Source organism: Phaethon lepturus, unplaced genomic scaffold (assembly GCF_000687285.1).
Source record: "Phaethon lepturus isolate BGI_N335 unplaced genomic scaffold, ASM68728v1 scaffold20531, whole genome shotgun sequence".
Taxonomy (NCBI): domain Eukaryota; kingdom Metazoa; phylum Chordata; class Aves; order Phaethontiformes; family Phaethontidae; genus Phaethon; species Phaethon lepturus.
Genome location: NW_010515797.1, coordinates 1 through 20,134, shown reverse-complemented (window position 1 = coordinate 20,134; position 20,134 = coordinate 1). Strand labels below are relative to the sequence as shown.

Genomic DNA, 20,134 nt, shown 5'->3' with positions numbered 1-20,134 from the left:
GGTCTGGGCTTCGGGTCCACGCAGCCAGCCCTCAGCAGCGTGGGCTGTTTGCCTGAGTTTTTGTCCGTAGTCCCCCGCCCCGCGGCAGAAAATCAGAAAACGATTGGCTTTCCAACAGAGGAAAATAAATCTGTTCTTCCCTCTCTCACAAAGATCGCGACCTAACGCGCTCCCTGTGCAGTTACCTAAATGCCATGTTTCGCGAACTTCTGCAGGGAAAAACCAGAACCCTCTTCGCCATAGCCGCGACTGACTGCCCCGAGCGTGGCTGCTCTCTAAGAAGTAATTCTTATGCATACGACTGACATAAATGGACAATGGTGAAATCGCTACCCCCGACATCTAGGAGTGGGAAGAAGAACAGAGAAAAGCTGTAAGTTCTCTAGCAGGGTGGTGAAGCAGAGGCAGGAACTGAACACACGTTTCTGGACTCCCCAGGTTCCTGCCAGAGACACAGATCAAGTTTCCTTTTTTGGCTGTTACGAGCATTACTTTACTATTCATTCTGTGTTGTGGGTGACCTGCTCCTGGAGATCACTACAGGCTTCCTTGCTGTAGTTAGTCTTCACACATATTACCCGCAGTGCTTGTGTGTGCTTTCCCAGATAAATAGTCTATTACTGATCTGCACACGCTCGTACATGTAAATTGGCATAGGTAGGTATAAAGGGTTTAATTACATCTGTTAGTACTATATTGCTCTCTATTTTCTTTAGTAAAAGATCAGTAAGCTTTTAAAACATTAACTTCATCCTGATATATGTCAAGAATAGCCTCTCCCCTTGTACTTGGGAAACTAAAGCACAAAGAGATTTGGTAATTTCTTCAAATTCTGTAAAAAAGCCAAAAATATCTGATGAGTCTGCCCCATTTCCCTTTTGTTGGTTTCTTTATTTCTAAACAACTGCAGGATCTGCATATCTGAAAATGTCTATTACTGCTGGATAGCTCAAAAGAAGGTTTGGTATTCATGTCACACTCTCAAGGTGAGATGAACATGACAAGATACTTGCAGTCATTTCTCATACATCAGAGACACAAAAGTGTGTTGATTGCAAGCAAAGCTGACCGGTGACATGGCTTCTCGATCAGTGTTTTTGTTGTTATCTTTGTGTAGAAAGTCATGACTATGATGCTTATTTCTGATTTACCAAGTCTCTATACACGGAACAGTCCCCAGTTTGCTCTCTTCCTTCAACAAGTACAGAGTCCCAGGCTCTCACTGGGACAAATGCGTCAGTAGGTTTTTGTCATTAAGCAGGAAACCGAGTCCAAGGTTTAGCGGATAAAAAGTGTTTGCCCATTGCATAAGTTTTAAACACAAAGTTTGTTGTGTTTAATTGTGTGCTATATTGCCTTTTTATGGCATCATAAACACACACAGCACTTTGCAAACAAACCAATAGGGCAATATTCATCATAAATTGCCCCTTTCCCTGATAGGTCTGAAAATACATAACAGAAGTCGCAAGCGTAGCTGGCTCCACTTCACTGCTGGGGAACAGAGGTGAAATGATTTTTCTTGAGGCCACTGAGCCATAGGTCAGGGGACAACACCCAGTTTTTCACTCTACCTCATGCCTGACTAACACCAAAAGGGAAACGGCCACCTTGGTTTTCAGATACTTTCTTGTTCATTCGCCGTTACGGACAAGCAGCCAGGCCTTTGTGCGAAAATCATCCCAGCCTCATTCACTCCTGTGCAGGGTTACCCATAAACAGCCGTTGGGAACTAGGACCATTGGCTCTCTATGGGTTTCAAACCAATTTGCTGCAGCTTTTCGGGTTTGCTGTGTACTACTGGGGCTGTGGTGAGTGCCCGTAAATATATTCTTTCCTTGTGACAAACAGGAGATATAATGGGCTGGTATGGACATCTCTTGTTTAAGCTCCTGCATTTCATATCACGTCTATAACGAGCGAAGAGCACACACAGGGCCAAATACGTGTGAACCGGTTGGATTAACATATTCCCTCTGGAAGGACTCAATACTGTGTATATGTTGTCCCTTGCCCTACTGTGAACGTGAGAAGCTGCATTGTGCAACACCTTCCTCGGGCCACCTGAAAGAGATGGACATTGAAGAGGAGAGGGGGGACGCGGGGACGCTGTACTTCAGGCTCACAAAGGGAAGGCAACAGTCTGGTGCCAAGGAGTGCCATTACAGTGATAGGTAAGGCAAGTGATGGAAAGATTTCTTCTACTTTGAATAGCTTTTTATCAGATCTCCGAGGACTGCTAAGGAGACGTTGAAAATGCCATTGTCTTTAATTATACTCTCCCTGACTTATACCCATATAAATATTATTCTCTGTCCTTTGAGGCTGGGTTAGCCACAGTGGCTCCTTACCAGCTGTTAGTGCCTGTGGCAGAGCAGGCTGGAGGCACAACTGGATACAAGTGCCACCTATTGCTTGTGCAGCAGGGCCAGGCCAGTCCCTTTCTCCCTGGGCCCCAGCAAGGTTCAGATGCTCAGCGGGGACCTAGAGAACTATACCTCAGGTCCTAGCTATACAACAGCTTCCTTTGTCAACTTGGGCAAGCGAGCAAGAGCGTGTTCACGCTGCTTAGGTGTGGCACATTGTTTAGGCAGCTGCTATTCCTGTGTAGTTCCGAGAGAGACAAACTCATCCAGAGCAGGGTTTGGAGAAGTCTAATTGAAATTCAAATACCTGCCTTTACCCATCAGCTATACAGGAAAGGGGGAATTCCCCAGCTTTGGTACCCAAGTTCTCAGGCAGTATGAATGTCCCTCAGTGTTTCCATATCGTGTCCTCTACTGGCTCCGTGGCATTGTTTTCATAAGGAAAAGTGCTCTAAAGACTGAAAGGAACTCACATGCCACGAGTGGATCAACTACTCCACAACAGGACTCTTGTGAAGGGCCTCCAAGCCCTCCATCCTCTAAAGGTTCAGTGGTTATGGAAACAGCATTGCCTGGGGGGCTGATTGCCTTGACCGGGACGGGTGGTAGTCACTCACTGAAGCTCAGCTCAGCCTTGCAGATAAGAGGCCGGTTTCATGCATGGAGGTTTGGAACAAATACATATTCAGCCATGCATAAGCTGCTAGTGCTCCCACACATACACAGAAAAAAAGGGCTAATACCAAGGGGGTCCAGAGCATCAAAACAATCAAGTAAGTGTCTGATTATTGCTCTGCCATATGTAAAAATGAATGTGTGGATCCGTCACCCTTTTTTTAAAGTGGATCCACAGAATTAGATTCCACTGTTCTCTAAAGGTAGCGGGAAAAGCTCATCTTTGTGATCTGATCTGCAAAGACGAGATGTGACACGCCAGCAGTCAGGTACCCCTGTATAGCTGTGTTTTTCTCCTTTCTTCCAACCAAAGCTCCATTTCAGAAATCTCTCTCCGTCTCACAGGCACTAATACTCTCTTCTTTTCCGAGTGGTTTAATCAATTACCTTCCTTCCCATGCGTACTCTGTTCATTTCGGAACAATTCTCTTTGTGCATTACTAACAGCATTTTGCTGGTTTTGGAGAATTTTCAGAAAATCCCTGTCAGGCATAAGACTGCTTAGTCGACCTCTTTGTGCTTGTAATTTATTCAGCCCTTGCTGTCAGCACATACGAGTGCTAGTGCTGCCAGGCATAGCTGGAATTTTGTGCATGCGAGTTAAGCCCGCAGTGGCAGCGCTCGGATTCTGGGCTGGTGTTGGTGTGTACAAGCACTGGAAAGCGTGCGGCACCCCTTCCACAGCACGAGAGGGCTATAAGCAGGATTGACACAATCACAGCACAACTTTGCTGACCTCAGACATTGGAGACACCCGTTAGGCACTTTACACCGTGCCTGCAATCAAACATAATTGTTGCTGACTGCAGATTAAATCCACAACTGCCACTTTTCAACTCTGTTTCACCGTTACTTGCCTTCAACTTCTCAGGCATTCCTTACTGCGCTCCTCCTCTAGTCCGGGTCCTGTCAGGGGAAGCACCTCTTTATTGAGCCATTTGGAGTCATCTTCTGCCAGCAGCTTTTGTGCTGGCCAGTAGAACAAAAAGGGGCCAAACCCCGCTGAAGTCAAGGCGAGTCTGGCACTGGCAGAGTGCAGCTAGGACTGCATGCACAGTGCTCGTCTCCTGTCTGGAATTCAGAGCAGCTCTCAGAGGGGAAGAAACAGTCTAACTACAGGATGATGTTTTCCTCAGTAAATAAAACATATACTGAAAATCCCTGCTATTGTCTAGCTGCAGAAGACACCGAATTGACTTGTACAGAATTCTACATAATACTTTTCAAAGCTCCAAGGTTTTCCTAAAAAAAAAAAAAAGCTCTTATTCTGCTTTTATAGATGGGGAAAGTGGGACGGGGTCCAGTCATATAGCCCAAGGTCACACAGAGAACTGGTGACAGATTCCCCTGGGCAAGCAAGGTCCCGTCCCATTAGCAAGGCATTTTTTGAGTAATAGAAGGTAGACGTCCAAGTTACAAGACACAGCAAGGCACATGAGAGAAACATTGCCCAGAGCTGCAGCTCTCATCATCTCCTTCCCAGCTCTTACTGCTCTATTTGCCACAGCTTTTAACCAAGTTCTGCGTACCAGAAGTTAGTTCCTCCAGGCCTGCTTTTGTCTAACTCTTGAAGTAAAGTCCAGATTTCAGCATACTGTTAATCACACTCTAGTAAGGCAAATTTTTAATGCTGTTTAGCTCAACCTGAGTTGAGTTAGATACACCAGAGGCAGAATCGCTTTGCTTAGTAATTTCTCACCCACATTTAAGGACAATAAAAACAAGGGTTACCTGTCAGGAAAATGGAGAAAATACTCTTTTTATTTTGCATGAAGGAATACTCTTAAATAATTGCTACTTGCAGTTTCTGTATTTGAGTGAACTCCATTCGTTCAGCTCCTCCTTGGCTTAGGTCTGCCTTTGTGCAGGACATGCTGCAAGGCTTTTTTTTTTTTTTTTTAAGGCTCTGGCATTTTTTCCACCCAAGAGCGTATCAGAATATTTCTAGTGTTTGTGGAACTATAAATCATTACTAGAGTGACAGTCTGTGGGCAAAACAAGAAAAAATAGGTTTAAAACAGTCACACCCTCTAACTAAATGATTTTTGAATCACCAATCCACAGCTTTCAGGTCACCAGAATTCAGTTTGAACAGACTCCACAAGTCAAACATGAAAAGAGCAGCCACCCTTCACAAACAGAGGTGCACAAAAGACTCCCCCATAAGACAAAGTCTGTACTTCAGACCTGACCATATTAGATCTTAAGCAGGATTCAGAGGTGGCAATGGACTCCCAAACTTATGGCCAGACTCCAGAAGCAGACACAGTGAGCTCAGCAATGAGGTGGACAGTTTCTGACAGAAGTTGAACCTCTCTTCCATTTCCCCCCACACTGATTTTCCAGAAGTGCAAAGGGCTTAGCACCCAGCTCTGCATGGATACAATTTCTGCACCGAGTTTATGGTAAATCTCAGTTAAAGCCTCCCTTCCAAATGTCTAACAGGGAATTGAAATCTGCTTTTCTCATCTGATCTTAAAAATTCCAAGCTTTGTTGTTCATTCAATTCTTCTCTGTATCAACTATTTTTTGATAGGAAGCCACTGGCTTCCTGTCTTTGGCTCATCCAGTGTGGGGGATCTTTCTCTCTTGGTCACCGCCTGCCTGGCACACACTGAGCTTGAAGAAGTGTCATATTTGAGGAAATAATTCTTCAGGTTGTCACCTGAAAAAGGAAAGCTTTGTTGTTGACTCTCTGCTGATACAGAGCAAATCCAGATCTGAAGGCGTGACCTTCCACCTGCACATTGGATTTATAGCTGTGGAGTCTGTTGTTGAAGAAACATGAGCCAGGAAGCCTAGAGGATTATTTCCCATGAAGGGAGGATGACTAGGCTGTGTTGCCAGAGGAAGAAGAAGGCTTTATCTGAAGAAAGAGCCTGGCCGAGACTCTAGTGCCTCCCGAGTCAGAGGTTTCAGTAAGCACTGTCCCTTTAAAGCTCCCGGCCAGGGAGACCACCTCTCTCTGCAAGCAGAAGGAATTACATGTGAACACCAGATAGATCAGAGGAGTAACCCAAGAGATGTTCTGATGAGCGAGAACCGTGTTGCAGTCTTCAGATATCAAGAAAACAGAAGTCATAACTCACCTTAAGAGCTGAGACTTGTATATGCATGCATGTACTTAAAAATGTGGTGGGTTTATTTTAGGTAAACCTATGCTTTTTGTTTTCTGTTTGCTCAGCCTAATACATGCAGACTTCGGTGTTTTGTAATCTTTGTAACCACAAGAACTAGATTTTTTTTCTCTTCTGTTAAAAGGAAAACTTAAATTCTGTCACAATTGCTTATGCAGTAGGACTACAAGTTGCAAACAAGTTCGAAATATTGTATGATTTTGTGATACAGTCACAAGCACTGGTAGCTGGAGGGAGCCACAGAAAAAACAATCGGTCTCAGTACTATGAATATAGTGAAACTACTATGTACAGGTTTCAGCTGGAGGAACTAGTCAGGTCAGAGGTTATCATCAGTGACAGGCATATTGCAGGCCTGTGCCACTTCTCCAGCACTAGATCAAACACAACTAGTATCTAGAGAACAACAGCTGATCCTTCAGTAAGTAGTGAAGCAATATCTGAGCAGGATTACACATCACATTGCATATTCAGCTCCACTTACTAGGAAAAGAAGTAGGAATTGAAGAACAGGCTCAGAAAGCAAGCTCTTTGCCAAAGAATTGCAAAGCTCCCCAAGAGATCACATGCAGGACTGCCTGCCTGGCTGACAGAAGGGTGGTTTCCTACGTTGTGGTTAGGGCACAGACTGTCTTCTCCTATCATTTCACAAGAACCACCACAGTTCTGAAGATACCAGTGGTTTCTGATTACTACTCCGTCAAATGACCCCAAGGTGAAGGATGTTGTTCTAAGACAAAAAGCCATCCTCTTCCCTTCAGCTCTGTAGGAAACAGTGGGCAAAAGCAACTGACAATCAGATGTAGAGAGACAAGAAGTAGGGTTGTAAGAGGGTGCTAAGCATAAATGAGGAACAAAAATATGACAACACAGTATTTCTTAGCATTTTCTCCAAAGACTGGGCTGATGTCTTTTTTCCAGGCTCTTTTACAGTATTGTGCCCAATCACATCCACTTGACTCCTACCACAAGAACTGTGCTTACGAAAGATTAAGTGAACAAATGCAAACCAGTGCCAAAAGAGGAGAAAATAATCTGTCAGCTCCACTAACCGGACTTCTGGCTTACTTGTTGTCAGCAGCACGCACTTCCCCACGTTGTCTCAACAGTTCCCTGTGGCTGGCTCACATCAAAACCATCACAGATGTTCAACCACTTTGAAATATTTGCATACCCCAAGAACTGGCACTTTGCCCATTTCTCTGTTCCATGTTCAAGGGGCAAGATTCTCATGAACCACAGGTCTAATCTCCCAGAGATCAACTATAGCTGTTACCCATATAGTTTGTTCATTATTGCACAGGTGAAGAGGACCAGAGTCATCACTGTTCATGAAATTCAGCTGGTATCTGCCAGCTACATTTTAAGTTAGAGAAATGCATGTTCCATCCCACACACTTTTGTGGATTGGTGGATGCTATGTTTGGTATCAGCCGGAGGGGTACGTAAAGTAACAGAATGCCCAACACTCCCAATTTCGGGGAAATAGGGATTTAATTTCAAGGTTTGGAAGTTGACCACTGCAAAAAGCTTAAACTCTGGAACAACTGCTTTGGAATGCCAAGCCAGTTATTTTCAGAGTGAAATGACAGACACTACAGTTCTTAGCTCTCAACACACTAAATGCTGAAAAAACACTTCCTTGTAAATCCCCCTAGAGTTACCCAATACAGGTGATAACTCTTTAACCTTGGACTTCCTGAGCAAAGTGAAACAATATACCACTCACTTGCCCATATGGCTGGTGCCATACCACCACACAGTGAGAAAAGGCACACCTCTACTAAACAGAGGTGCAATTACTCCCATCCAACAAACCAGCCCCCATATTTCAACAGTTCTTATACTTCACAGAATCACTAAGGTTGGAAAGGACCTTCAAGATCATCAAGTCCAACCATTAATCCAGCGCCACCATGCCCACTAAACCATGTCCTGAAGCGCCACATCCACACGTTTCTTGAACACTTCCAGAGATGGCGACTCCACCACCTCCCTGGGCAGCCTGTGCCAATGCCTGACCACCCTCTCAGTGAAGAAATTTTTCCTAATATTCAATCTAAACCTCCCCTGGCGCAACTTGAGGCCATTTCCTCTTGTCCTGTCGCTGGTTACTTGGGAGAAGAGACCCACACCCACCTCACCACAATCCTTTTCAGGTAGTTGTAGAGAGCGATAAGGTCTCCTCTCAGCCTCCTCTTCTCCAGACTAAACAACCCCAGTTCTCTCAGCTGCTCCTCGTAAGACTTGTGCTCCAGACCACTCACCAGCTTTGTTGCCCTTCTCTGGACACTTCCTCTAGCTACTCTAATCATCTTCTCCCATCTCCATCACCCCACTGCCAAGACATTCTGCATAGGTATTCGTATTGGGCTTACTTGCTGGTAAAGAGAGATTGTTTTCTTCTAGAACAAGGACGTCTTTTAGTCCTGTGATATAATCTTTCTTGTTTTGGAACCAAACCACTTTAGTGTAAAAATATACACACTTTCTCCCTTGTTCTTCTCCTCTCCAGATTTTAAGAAGTGTACTAGAAAGCAGATTACGATTTATTCAGCACTGTACATAAGCACAGTAGTTTATAGAACACAGATGCTAATTTTTATGCCCAGTGACATTATGTTCATGTAGACAAATATACCTACCCTGGGTCTTACCTTTATCTTTGTCCATGCGCTACATGCACTGGAGGAAGGCCACGTCAGTAGACTTAACTAAGGTAATTCCTCCTGAAGTCTTTCTGGAGGAGGCTGTAGCCTCTGCGTATGTTGTTTACCTCAGGAACTGGACAAGAGGCAATTCCAGATGCATCCGGAGCAGAATGAAGTAATTAAACAAGGAAACACAGACTACTTTTTAGAACTGGAATTAGTAAACAGAGGGTTGAGGTTGACCTGCTCCAAGTAATATTCAGGTAGTAAGAAAGATGTAAAATGGGAACTCTAGTGAACACTGTTACTTCAGGTTGTTCATGTTTGAATAGATCCAAGTTACTTTTTATATCACATTATGTCCGAGCTACTTTAATACTTTGACTTCTACTCAATTATTTAGCACACCAAGTATGAAATAATTAGTTTCCACTTGTGCACAAAGGTCAAGTTAAGGCAGATAGTTTGCCAATTCAGGAACAGATTAACTTACTTACCACAGCACTGCTCTGCTGAAGTGCCAAGGAGCTTTCCTTGTATGTGCTGCCTATCTCAATTAGTTATTTTTTCTCAGCTGAGATGTAATCAGAACTATGGTAAAGAACTACAAATCAACTACTGCTACTGCAAGGTGACCAGGAAATAACTTGTCTTCCCCTGCACAGGACATAGGGGTACTCACTGAAACTATCCAGTAATAATGCATATAGAAGAGGTTAACTGTGTTGTGTAAAGTAGTGATTCCTGTTATGGAACAGAATGTCAGAGGGAGCTGCCGGGGTCAAAAGCATCACTTAGTTCAAACAAAGATTAGTCAAGTTCACAGATACATCTGCTGGTAACTACAAAAAATAATCTTACACAACCTCCTGCTCAGGAAATTGGTAGACTAGAGGTTGGCTAAAGGAAGGCTGACCGCAAATCCTTTCAGCTGCTTTGCCTCCATATCAAAAACTAAAACATTGCCAAGAGATTGCTTTGGATTTAAAAGAAGTGTTAGAAGAGTCACTGTCACACTGAGGCACCTACAGGATTGGCCACAGAGAACTTCATGCATCTTGTTTTCTCTGGAGTGGACAGAGGAAGTTTAACTATCAGGCAGTGGTTCTAGTCAGATTACTCACAGAGCTTGAAAGCCTGAAATAACAGCACCCTCTTTCACCCAGAACACCAGTCTACTCCTCCAGGACGAGCCCAGCATGACATCTACTATACCTATATTCAGGGTGTAACAACTGAGGCTAGTCTTAAATCTACTACAGCTATAACAACCTCTTCATTCAGCATCAAATTTCTTTCCTTGTGAGTAGGCACAGTGGTAGAGCTCATAAGAAACTACTATCAAGTAAATTTCATAGAAAATCAAATACTTTAATGAAATTAGGGAGCATGAGAGTAACAGCTCAGATATACCACTAGAACTGATACTACTGGGCTGTGGGGTTTTTGCTATTTTTTCTTTTAAATGCTCTGTTCTTCAACAAGCATGCAGATTGACAAACTACTAATTCTTCAGAGTGTCAAAGATCCTGAGTCAAGAATTTCAAACCACTTAAAATGAATATATAGGAAATGCCTTATGAGCTGGTGGCCTGCACACAGCATTGCACAGATAAAAATATACTACTCTCGATACACAGAGCTAAATACTTTCACATTTATCAGAATTTTCTACACAAGTCTTTTGATAGAATTCAAGTTTTGAATTTTCTGTATGTATCTTCCACCTGTATTAAACAAATGCTTATTTACATTGTGGATAAAGTGTAAAGGCTAGTAAGGCCATATTACCATACTGTACTGTAACACTGCAAAATATATATACACATATATAACCTAATATAGGCAACAGTTCTAAAAAAGTCACCTTACATTTGTACAACATAATTGAGTCAGTATGAAAAGACAGCGCTGTTAGCACCAAGCCACTTCAATGGTTTCTATGAACTGTCTTGAGCCTTCTAGTTCCACAGGGAAGGACTGTTCAGCACAGTATTGCAACTACTGCGCAACAGAGGTCCTGTTTGCAGAACTGGAAGTCCCAAATAACACTCCACTGCACTATGGTATGCAAATTACTAAAGAGCAGGCATAGGAGCATCCAGAGACATGTTCTGCAGTGTTATTAGGTGATGCTCCAGCAGAACAGTCACCAAGACATTTATCAGATTAAGTCTTTCACACCATCTGTCCTGTTAATATATTTTGTTTGGATTCATGATAGTAAATATAGAATTGTCAGCAGAATGGACATTACTCAAGCTAGGTGGTTTACAAGCCAGGTTAACCCTATACTGCAAAGACCAAATAGGGAAGAGCTCCACTGCTTAAATTCAAGAGGAAAGAACTTTTTGCTTTATTCATCGCCTATGCCTACTGTGGCCAGGATGGTCTCGGTCATAGCGATGACTTGCTCGCTCATAGGAGCGTGAACGCTCATGCCTGTGATTTCTATAGTAGTGACTCTTCTTCTTGTACTTCCCCGAATGGTCAGAGCGCTCACGGGATCGGCTCCTGGAACGCGATGAACTCCTGCTGCGTGATTTCCGTGGTTTGTGTGTTGAGTATTTGTAGTCTTTTGATTTCTTGTAACTTCTCACTTTGGAACCTTTGTAGCTAGAACTGTGGTTGAACTGTCTTGGAGGAGAGTCGCTGCGGCTCCTAGAACGGCTGTGGGATTTGGAACCACTTGAAGTGGAGTAACTTTCACTTTTCCTATGGAAAAATAGAAAGAACAGGACAGAAAGCACGTGATTTTCTTAATATTAAATAGAATTACTCTACATTACTATTAGCGTCTAAATGTAGTCACAATACATACCTATTTCAAGTACCATACAGACAAATACTTGTCACTTATACAGCCAAGGTGTGCAAGCACAGTTTGAGACCAGGCACTTGATTCTGTATTCTGTTGTTCAGTATCCCATGAAAACTAATCTTGTGTCCCAGACTTGATCACATCTGGTTACAGCAGAAATACTGATTTTTAGAAACTCAAATCCTTTTGGAGTATAGTAGTCATGTCTCAGTTTTAGATTTTTTTCCTTCACTACTTAGAAAACATGCACAAATAGCTAAGGGTAACTGCCAGATTCAAAGTGCTGCCAGCAATAAGACAAAAGGTAAAACTACTTTTCCTGCTTCAGTTATAGTAATACTGTCACCAAAATGCCCAAGCCTGGAGTTAATGTTCCTTTCTGTCTCTTTGATTTCCCCCCTGTGGGTACCATAGTTATATGCTGAACTTCAAAGTTGAAGGCAGTACAGAAAGCAGATTTTAAAGATGTTTCATTAAATTCAGATAATTACTAAAATGCAATTTTCAATTCAACACTGAAGAATTTTAATCAAGCAGATGTTAGCTTTCACCTTTTCTACACACACATTAATACAAAGCCATACTTTTATCAGTACACACCCAAACCCAATGGGATACAGACTGTTGAATAAGTAGTCAAACTTGCATTGACTGAGGGGCATGAATACTCTCATGAATACTACTCTCAGCTACATACAAAACAGAATCATTTTGTATTTCATAAATTAAGGTTTTACAGAAGCAACTGCCAATAAGACTAAGGCTGGAGTTGAGTTCATCTACTGCAGAAAATGCTTTAACAGTTCAGCAAAAACGTAGAAGTTGTAGCCACAAACATACAGCTTTAAATATAAAAGTGCCAAAATAACAAACAAGCCCTGCTGCTTGACGGGCCATATGCCACCAATAAACAGGCTGGTATTCATAAATGTCCCAATATGCCTATACTCTTCATCTATTGGCACAGATATGACAAGGTCAGACACTGCCACTCCCTTGACCTGTGAGCCAAGAGAATACAACTCTTAGCCATAACATTTCTGGAGCTTTAACTAGCAGCACATGTGGCTATGTTATTGCACAGCCTCTCTTGTTGAAAAGCTACCAAAGCTCGCTTTGTGATATTTTAGTCTGGGAGCTCCTCAAAGCACGTCCTTCTTTTACAATAGTACATACCTGTGCTTAGGCGATGCAGATCTGGATGGAGATCTTGAATAACTTTGATCTCTACTTCCACTTCGACTTCTGCTTTCTCTTCCTTTCTGAACACTGCAAGGAACAATAAACAGTAAGTTATTTTGCTTAAAAGTAGTAATGGGAAAAAATAAGCTTCTTCACTATGAAAGCCTTACCCGTTTACTGGGCTATTTGAACTCATTCTTTTTGCTCCCTCTGTTTTCCTTTTAGCATTTTTCATTGCCTGAACAGGTAGCGGTGAAGGTTTATTTCCTTTAACCTCTTTTGGAGACTCTAGAAAAATAAGCCTTTGTTAACTTATTTTGAAAGTATGGATAGTGACTGAAAGAAGAACTGAAGCCTCCCTTTGTCCTGGACATCCTGTTTCATCATCTTTGTAAGAATCAGTACTGTATACATGTAGTTTGCATATATATATGCACACATATACAACCACCCACAAGAAGTAGATATGAAGAAGTTCACAGAAGGCAGAAGTTAATCTGAAACATTCCTGCGAAAATACTGAAGTAACACCAGAGAGCTAACTGCAATAGTAGCATATTGCTTTCAAAGCCACTTCAAGAAGGCAGAACAGCAACTTCCTTTTCTTGTTAATTATTCAGTACCTTTTTAAGGGCAAACCAAGGAGGAAGATGGTAAATGTTATCTTCTAGGCAAGACACGCACAAGACTGGAAGCTTTAGACCAAGTATGTAGGAAAATATTCCCCACCTATTACCCGAAAATACTACTCCTGCCAGAGTTGCTAATCATACCTATGCCTTAATATTGCTTTAGCATAACATACCAGTTGCAAGCATTTGTTCGAGTTTATTGCAAAACCACATAAAAGCAAGCCCCTGTACTATATAAGTTTAAACTAGCCTTAATTTTAGACTAATTTGATTTTAGCCTTACAAAGTTACAATGTTATTCAAACTCTGACATTTGAATAGTTGCTAGAAGCCAGCTTAAAAAAAACAAACCACAATGTATATGCATCCCAAAAGGGTAAATATACATTTAAGATGAGAAAGACTTATTAAAAACAAGTTATCCACTACTTGCCATTTTTTGGGATAGGGGAAAATCCTGATGTGTTATCCAAACTTGGGGCTCCCTCAGGTACTAGACCTTTAGCTTGTGCTTTTGCCTCTTCAATAGCTAATTTCTTCTTTTCTACTTTGCTTTCCAGATCAGATAAATCAACCTGTGAACAACAGGAGCACCGCTTATTAAAAGGCTTGCGGCTAGTTTCAAATGGGATATGGTTTTCCAGTTCATGTTCTAAGCAGCACCTTTTAATGAAGGCTCACAGTATGAAACAAACAAATTAATAAATAAATCAGCAAACCTTTTTCCGAGTATACAGTTGCAAAATTTTTAAGCAGATTTCTTGAATTTCTTCCTCTGTTGCTCCGAAGAGTAAAAACCAGTGTGGACGATTAGGAAGTGGAATCTGAAAGGGAGGGGAAGACATGCTCAGTTTTCTGCTTCTATTAAAAGACCTAACAAACCTGAAATTAATGGAACTGTGTGCTCACCTCCAGCGTCCTAGCTGCAAGGTAAATACACGCACAGGCAATGCTTTCTGGCTGGAATCTTACAAAGACATCTGTTCTCAGGCTATCATTCATGTAATTCCTGAAAGACAGGATATCAGCAAAATTGCATGGCACTGCAAAGTTGTTGGGTAGGTTTTGTTTTGTTTTTACTTCTACAAGGACTATTTCTTTCTGCATTCAGTTACTAGACTTCAACATTATACTCCGAATGATTTTACTAAAAAAATAAAAAAGAAAAAATCCCTCAAGGGGAGGGATATGTGACAGAAATTAAATCTGACTGACTGGCTGGCTGCTGAAAATTCAGTTGTGATAAGAGAACCAATTTTAACTTCACTTTTCCTTGTGGATCTCTACTGGCCTGCTCTCATGCAATAGACAAGTTATTTTCATCAAGACAACATACAATATAATCTGAAGTACTCAGTTATAGACTTTTAGGTTCACATGTTTCTCTGCAATAGGGCTGAACCCTGATGGTTTGCTGAAAGCTGCAGCTCCCGTAGTAGTTCTCCCATGAAAATGCAGTTCACTTCAGCATGCGTCAACTTTCACTGGAGATTTAAGGGGTCCCTTTTCCTTCAGGAGCATTATTTTCCATCCAGAACAGGATTCTTTTTGATGCAAAAAGCAGCCACAGAAGAAATCAGGGTGTTTGGAAACATCAATTCAGGAGAATACTCAGTATTCAGGCAGATGTCCACTTTGGCACACGAAATACGGTTTCCAAATTGTCCCATTTCAGTAAGGTTGCTTAAAATGAATATTCACAGAATGAGAAAACTGTAAAATATTGCATATATTCCAGTCAGTACACTTAAGCATTATTCTTCTAAATCTTAAATACACAAAGTAACTTGCTCTGAATCTGTCAGCTGACGTGCTTAAAAAATCTAGATTTTTGAGCATATATGTCAAGCAATGTATCAGATGGGGAAAAGCTAAAATGAGACACAGCAGAAACTCTTCAAAATAATATGCTTTCTGAAAGTAGTAATTAACCATGTGGGTAGCCATGTATATGGCTACATATGGGTATACAAAGAGTCACAAACCCCCAAGACATCCAAACCAGAGACCCACAGTCCAAACACTTGTAACCAGTTTACACAGGAAAGACAAAAGGAACTTGAATCCCAAGAGTATCAAACTCCCACCTGCCCCAGTTGTCTTACATTCCTGTATATATGAAAAGCAGCTGCTATCCCAGAGAAGCAATGCTAAACATCAGCTCATCTTTCTGGGAAAAAGGAACTTCATAACCTATTTTTCTCATCCCACTATAAAGAGAGCACAAACCTTTTGGCAAAAGAAGCGATAAAGAAAAGTGGTACTTCAAACATCTGGAAGTCATACAGCCTTTTTCTAATTTGCCAAATTGAAAAACATGCCTGCTTCCAAGTTTGGCCTCTGCATATTTTCCCTGTGGGCTCAGAATCAGACACATGAGGGAATGAATCCTTGTCACAATGTTTTAAGAAAAAGGCAACGTTGTAAAAACATACATTTAAAAAAAACAAAGATACTGGATATCCACCAGTTTTCAGGTAATGGAAGCAACAAGCATCAGTACACAAATACATTATTTTAACACCTGAACCATTCCTCAATCACGGTAATTTCATCCCTCCTCCTCACCTACCCCTCCTTCCATAACAAGTAGAAAACTGGCAATGAATAGTCTGTAACTCACATTTAAGTACGTCATGCAATGATACTGGGAAATCTGGTAGTGGGAAGTTTCTCCAAGTCCTCAGTATAATATCTGACTCCAAGCTTTATACATCTACTCAAATGCTTTTTAACTAGTTTACCAATGGAAACCAGATTTCAGTTTTTGTCGTGTTAATTCATCCCTTAAGACTTAAATCCCACCTTAATTTGCTTTATCATTTAAGGATACATAATTTTAAAGTTATAGAAACACAACATTAAAAATATTTCAGAACGTCAACAATCAGGTTATAAAATATACAACAGTCAAAATGCACAATAAAAATAAAAGTCAAAAAGTATAAGCACAAGAAGCAGTTGGCCAGTTACTATACTATCATGTATATACCACCTGTCTAGAGTCAGCCTTCTCTTTGTAGAGCCTGCTTTGGTTTGACTGAAGACGGCAGCTATCCCTGCACCATAGCGCTTGGGCAGCAGAGGAGAAGTCTTAGTCACTTACCCTCAGAGGCTACCCTTTGATTAAAAGAGTACAGAAAAGAAAAGTCAAAACTGGTTCTCTTCACACAGGTCACAGTACCAGACAGTTCAGTCAGCAGAAATATGATCTTTGGATTCACTAAAGGTTTTTAAACCACAGTATTGTGAAAAACCACTATTGTTTAAAAGCATTATCTATTTGTTAAGACCCGAAATTTTCCATAAGCTTCCCAGACCCAAGCAAATCTTTACTGTAACAAAAGTGACAAGGCAGGACATTGCTTGGCAAACATGAAAACATTGAGTTTATCCAGTCTTAGAAGCTGACATCTTGCATTATCCATATAAATAAATTTATCTGTGCTGAGTTTTTGATACACCTGTAATCGAGTTCAAGCCCTGGGAAAAGCCGTTTCCCAGCACTGGTAACAGACTTTAACTACACACAGTTTTCTCTGAAGAACAAAAAAAACAAGGAAACACTGTAACCCACTGAACATTTTCCTTTCAGCTGAAAAGTGAAAGCAAAGAGGAGGGAAGTGAGAAGTCAGGGTGGAAAGCTACCTTACCATTAAAACAGTGCCTCTAACTTAAGAGGCTGATCAACATTTGGGTAGTAGTTTGGGGCACGCCAAGAAACACTGGAGCTGTCTGGTGTGGCCCCCAATCATTTCTGAGCAATGCTGCCCAGAGTGCCTCAAGTGACATATTTCTGCTACTGCCCCTGCTGGTCTCTTATAACAAAGAAAATCAACTTACCATGAAGTCTGGACCAGGTGTTGATTACGTTCACATTCTAATACCTGAAGGTACATAACGATTATCTGGAAGATATGGGTTATTGAGTTATTAACAAGAATCTTGAGAGCCACCTATTTATTTCAGAGGGACATCCATGAGGCATCTGTTATTCTCTCTCAAGCTCTAAAACACTCCACATTAGAGTGTTTGCAACATCCTCAGTGTTTATCCACACAGCTTCTGCTCTCCAATGCAAAAGTTTGCATGAGTTGACGCTCAACCAGATCTGACCTTCCTAGCTCTCCGTCTTCTGAGCTCAGTCATCATGCTATTCATCTAGATGTCTTGTCTTCAACTGTTTTCAAGCTAGGCATGTTCTATACAATTCACGGTTCCTTTTTAGCTGTAACTTGGGAGAAAATATTGCTAGCTGCAATAAGTAGTAACAGAAGTATAACAGTATTTGCAGAGAACAAATCTAACATGTTGTGTGTCACCAGTTTATTCAGCTCTAGTTTTTTTTTTCTTAGGTTTGAAAGGCAAATAAGATGCAGATAAAGACTACTCTAATAGCAAAAATTTACACCAATTAACAAACAAGTACAATTGCCCTCTGGGGTAGTGATAACATGAGTGAATTCTGAAAGTCAAGTAGGCTTGAAGAGACCTTAAGACAGCAGTAGTTTTGTAGGAAGAAGATCCCAAGTTCTGCTGGCACAGAAGTAGGAGATTCTTTTACCACGCTTAGCTACTTAAGGCATAATGCTAATGAATACTAAAGCACCAACTTAAACATTCGCAGTGGTTACATCCTCAAAGTATCATCCTAGTCTAACACACAATATTTAATTATTGAGAACTGTCTCATTTCTAGTCAAGCCCTTCACACCCGAGTGTACTTTTTAGAACATAAGAAACACTGCTAACTAGCTCATAAGGGTTTAATAACCTCAGCATGTTTCCATAAGGAGTGCTCATGACACACCCAGTTTTCCTCTTAATAGGATATAACAATCCTATGTCTCTAAACTCCTTTCTGCTTAAGAATAGTTTAGATGATGTCTTCTAACACCAAATCTACCTACTTATATAATTTGACTTCAAGGGATACTTAGCATCTGCACCCACCTCCAGTCGTCACTCAGCAGTGATACAAGACCAACAAGTAAGAATCTCTTAAATGAGAAAGAAGACATCGGAATCATAAGAAGCTAGCTTTACTATATTAAGTAGCGTTATCATGTACAAACCATACAGCTTCCATGCAGTTAAGCAGTCTACTCAAAGCATTTACAGCACGTGAAACACTGATTATGAAGTTAACTTATACAGTACAAACCTTATGAGGGTGCTTTACATGAACACAAAATCCCAACTCCTTTAACACTCTTCTTTCTGCCTTAATAATTTGATTCTTCAAGTTCACATATTCTTGATCCAGTATTAGAGGCACAGGTTTTCTGCAAGACAATTTCAAATTCTGAAGAAGATAATCTTAACCTCAAAGAGTACGCATATGCAACTTAAACTGTGTTTGCGTAAAAGACATCGCTATTTATAACACCAAAAATATTTACTTAATAAAATGGGTCAACTCACTTTTCTTCTTCATGAGATCTCTTCAAGATGGTCCCTGATTTATGAAACAGGGAATGATACCATCATCGGCCCATGAAGTTTAATAATTAAAATATAATATAAATGCTTCAGATTATTTCAAAGTCTAAGCTTACTTTTTTTCCCGTAGATGTCTAAGGCGATGGAACACGTTAATTACATCCCTTATGCGTCTTGGTGCTTCTTCAATTTTGGATGCCAGATGAACACAGGCCATTGACACATGCTGAAATATAAGTATTGCAAGATACTGATGTTTTGTTCAAAACAGGAACTGATCGCCTCCAACAGCTTAAGGAGGGATAACAAGAGAAAATGGGGGTAAAGCAAGGAAATACTACAAATTTGGCAAAATCAGTACTATGTAGCTTCGTAAAATCATGTTGAACAATAAGTCTACAGGCTAGTTACCAACACTCCGATCACATTTAAATCAACAACTTGCCAAAACAGATCGAAGATTAAATAACATTTGTAGCAATATACATATTTTAATATTTTCTTACCTCCATGGAATGCTTCACAAAAGACTTGGTATAAAAAAAACGTTGAAATAGCACCTGTCCTGTAGCCATAGCCACCTAAAAAGGAAGTAACCACAACAGGTATTAACAAAAAACCCCTACCAGTTCCAAAAAGAAATTACCTAGAATGATTTCAACAGATTTAAGACTCAGAAGACTAGCTATGCTATATTTAAGTATCTAAAGAAAACCAGCGCCTCTACCTCAGTAATAAAGTTGCCCAAAATGTTATCGACATCACAAACAATGCAAGTAAAACGCAAACATTAAATCGCAAACTTCTTTCATAATAATAAACAACCCAGACACTGAAACACAATGAAACTGGAAGTTACGACAATACGACAGAAAAACTTCACTTTTTCGGTGTGAAAGGAGGAGGGGAATCCAATCATATTATGATTTGCCTGTACTCCTAACACAATTTGAGCAGCTGAGACTCGGTAGTTAGAAGATGCCTGGAAAGTTTTACACTCAGAGAGCAAGACGACTGTTTGCGATTGGAGCTCGCCAGGAAACAAAACCTTTCCGAGCTCACTCAATTCAAAAGAGTCCAAGAAATCCTTCTTTCCGCAAGCCCGACCTTCAAAAAAGCACTGCGGGAGCCGCCGCCCTGCCCGGGCCGGCCCGGAGAGGCGGTGGGGGCGGCGCGGGAAGGCGGTTACATCACCCGCTTCCTGCTCCCAGCCGGGCGGGGACGGCCG

At 41.2% G+C, this 20,134-nt stretch overlaps 1 protein-coding gene across 2 annotated transcripts; it reads right to left on the bottom strand.

Annotated features, from left to right (window-relative positions):
- Positions 1-11,079: 11,079 nt before the first annotated feature.
- On the bottom strand, positions 11,080-19,481 carry CCNL2 (cyclin L2). 2 transcript variants are annotated; one of them, XM_010295884.1, is made up of 10 exons: positions 19,413-19,481; positions 19,023-19,132; positions 18,629-18,749; positions 17,308-17,372; positions 14,374-14,473; positions 14,184-14,288; positions 13,894-14,039; positions 13,003-13,134; positions 12,827-12,919; positions 11,080-11,544 (listed from the first exon to the last, which is right to left on the bottom strand). In XM_010295884.1, exons 1-10 carry the CDS (start codon positions 19,479-19,481, stop codon positions 11,190-11,192), a joined length of 1,296 nt encoding a protein of 431 aa, XP_010294186.1. In that variant the 3' UTR covers positions 11,080-11,189. The 2 variants fall into 2 exon arrangements, with proteins under 2 accessions (XP_010294186.1, XP_010294185.1); XM_010295883.1 differs by having other exon boundaries at positions 13,003-13,120; positions 13,898-14,039.
- Between the last annotated feature and the right edge of the window lie 653 nt (positions 19,482-20,134).

What these genes read in the sequence shown, in the direction of transcription:
- CCNL2 (XM_010295884.1), bottom strand. Translation starts at nt 19,481, where the DNA reads ATGGCTACAGGACAGGTGCTATTTCAACGTTTTTTTTATACCAAGTCT. An exon ending in AGACATCTACGGGAAAAAAA is followed by an intron (nt 18,750 to 19,022) that starts GTAAGCTTAGAC and finishes ATTGTCTTGCAG; the next exon opens with AAAACCTGTGCCTCTAATAC. An exon ending in TTGCAGCTAGGACGCTGGAG is followed by an intron (nt 14,289 to 14,373) that starts GTGAGCACACAG and finishes CCTCCCTTTCAG; the next exon opens with ATTCCACTTCCTAATCGTCC.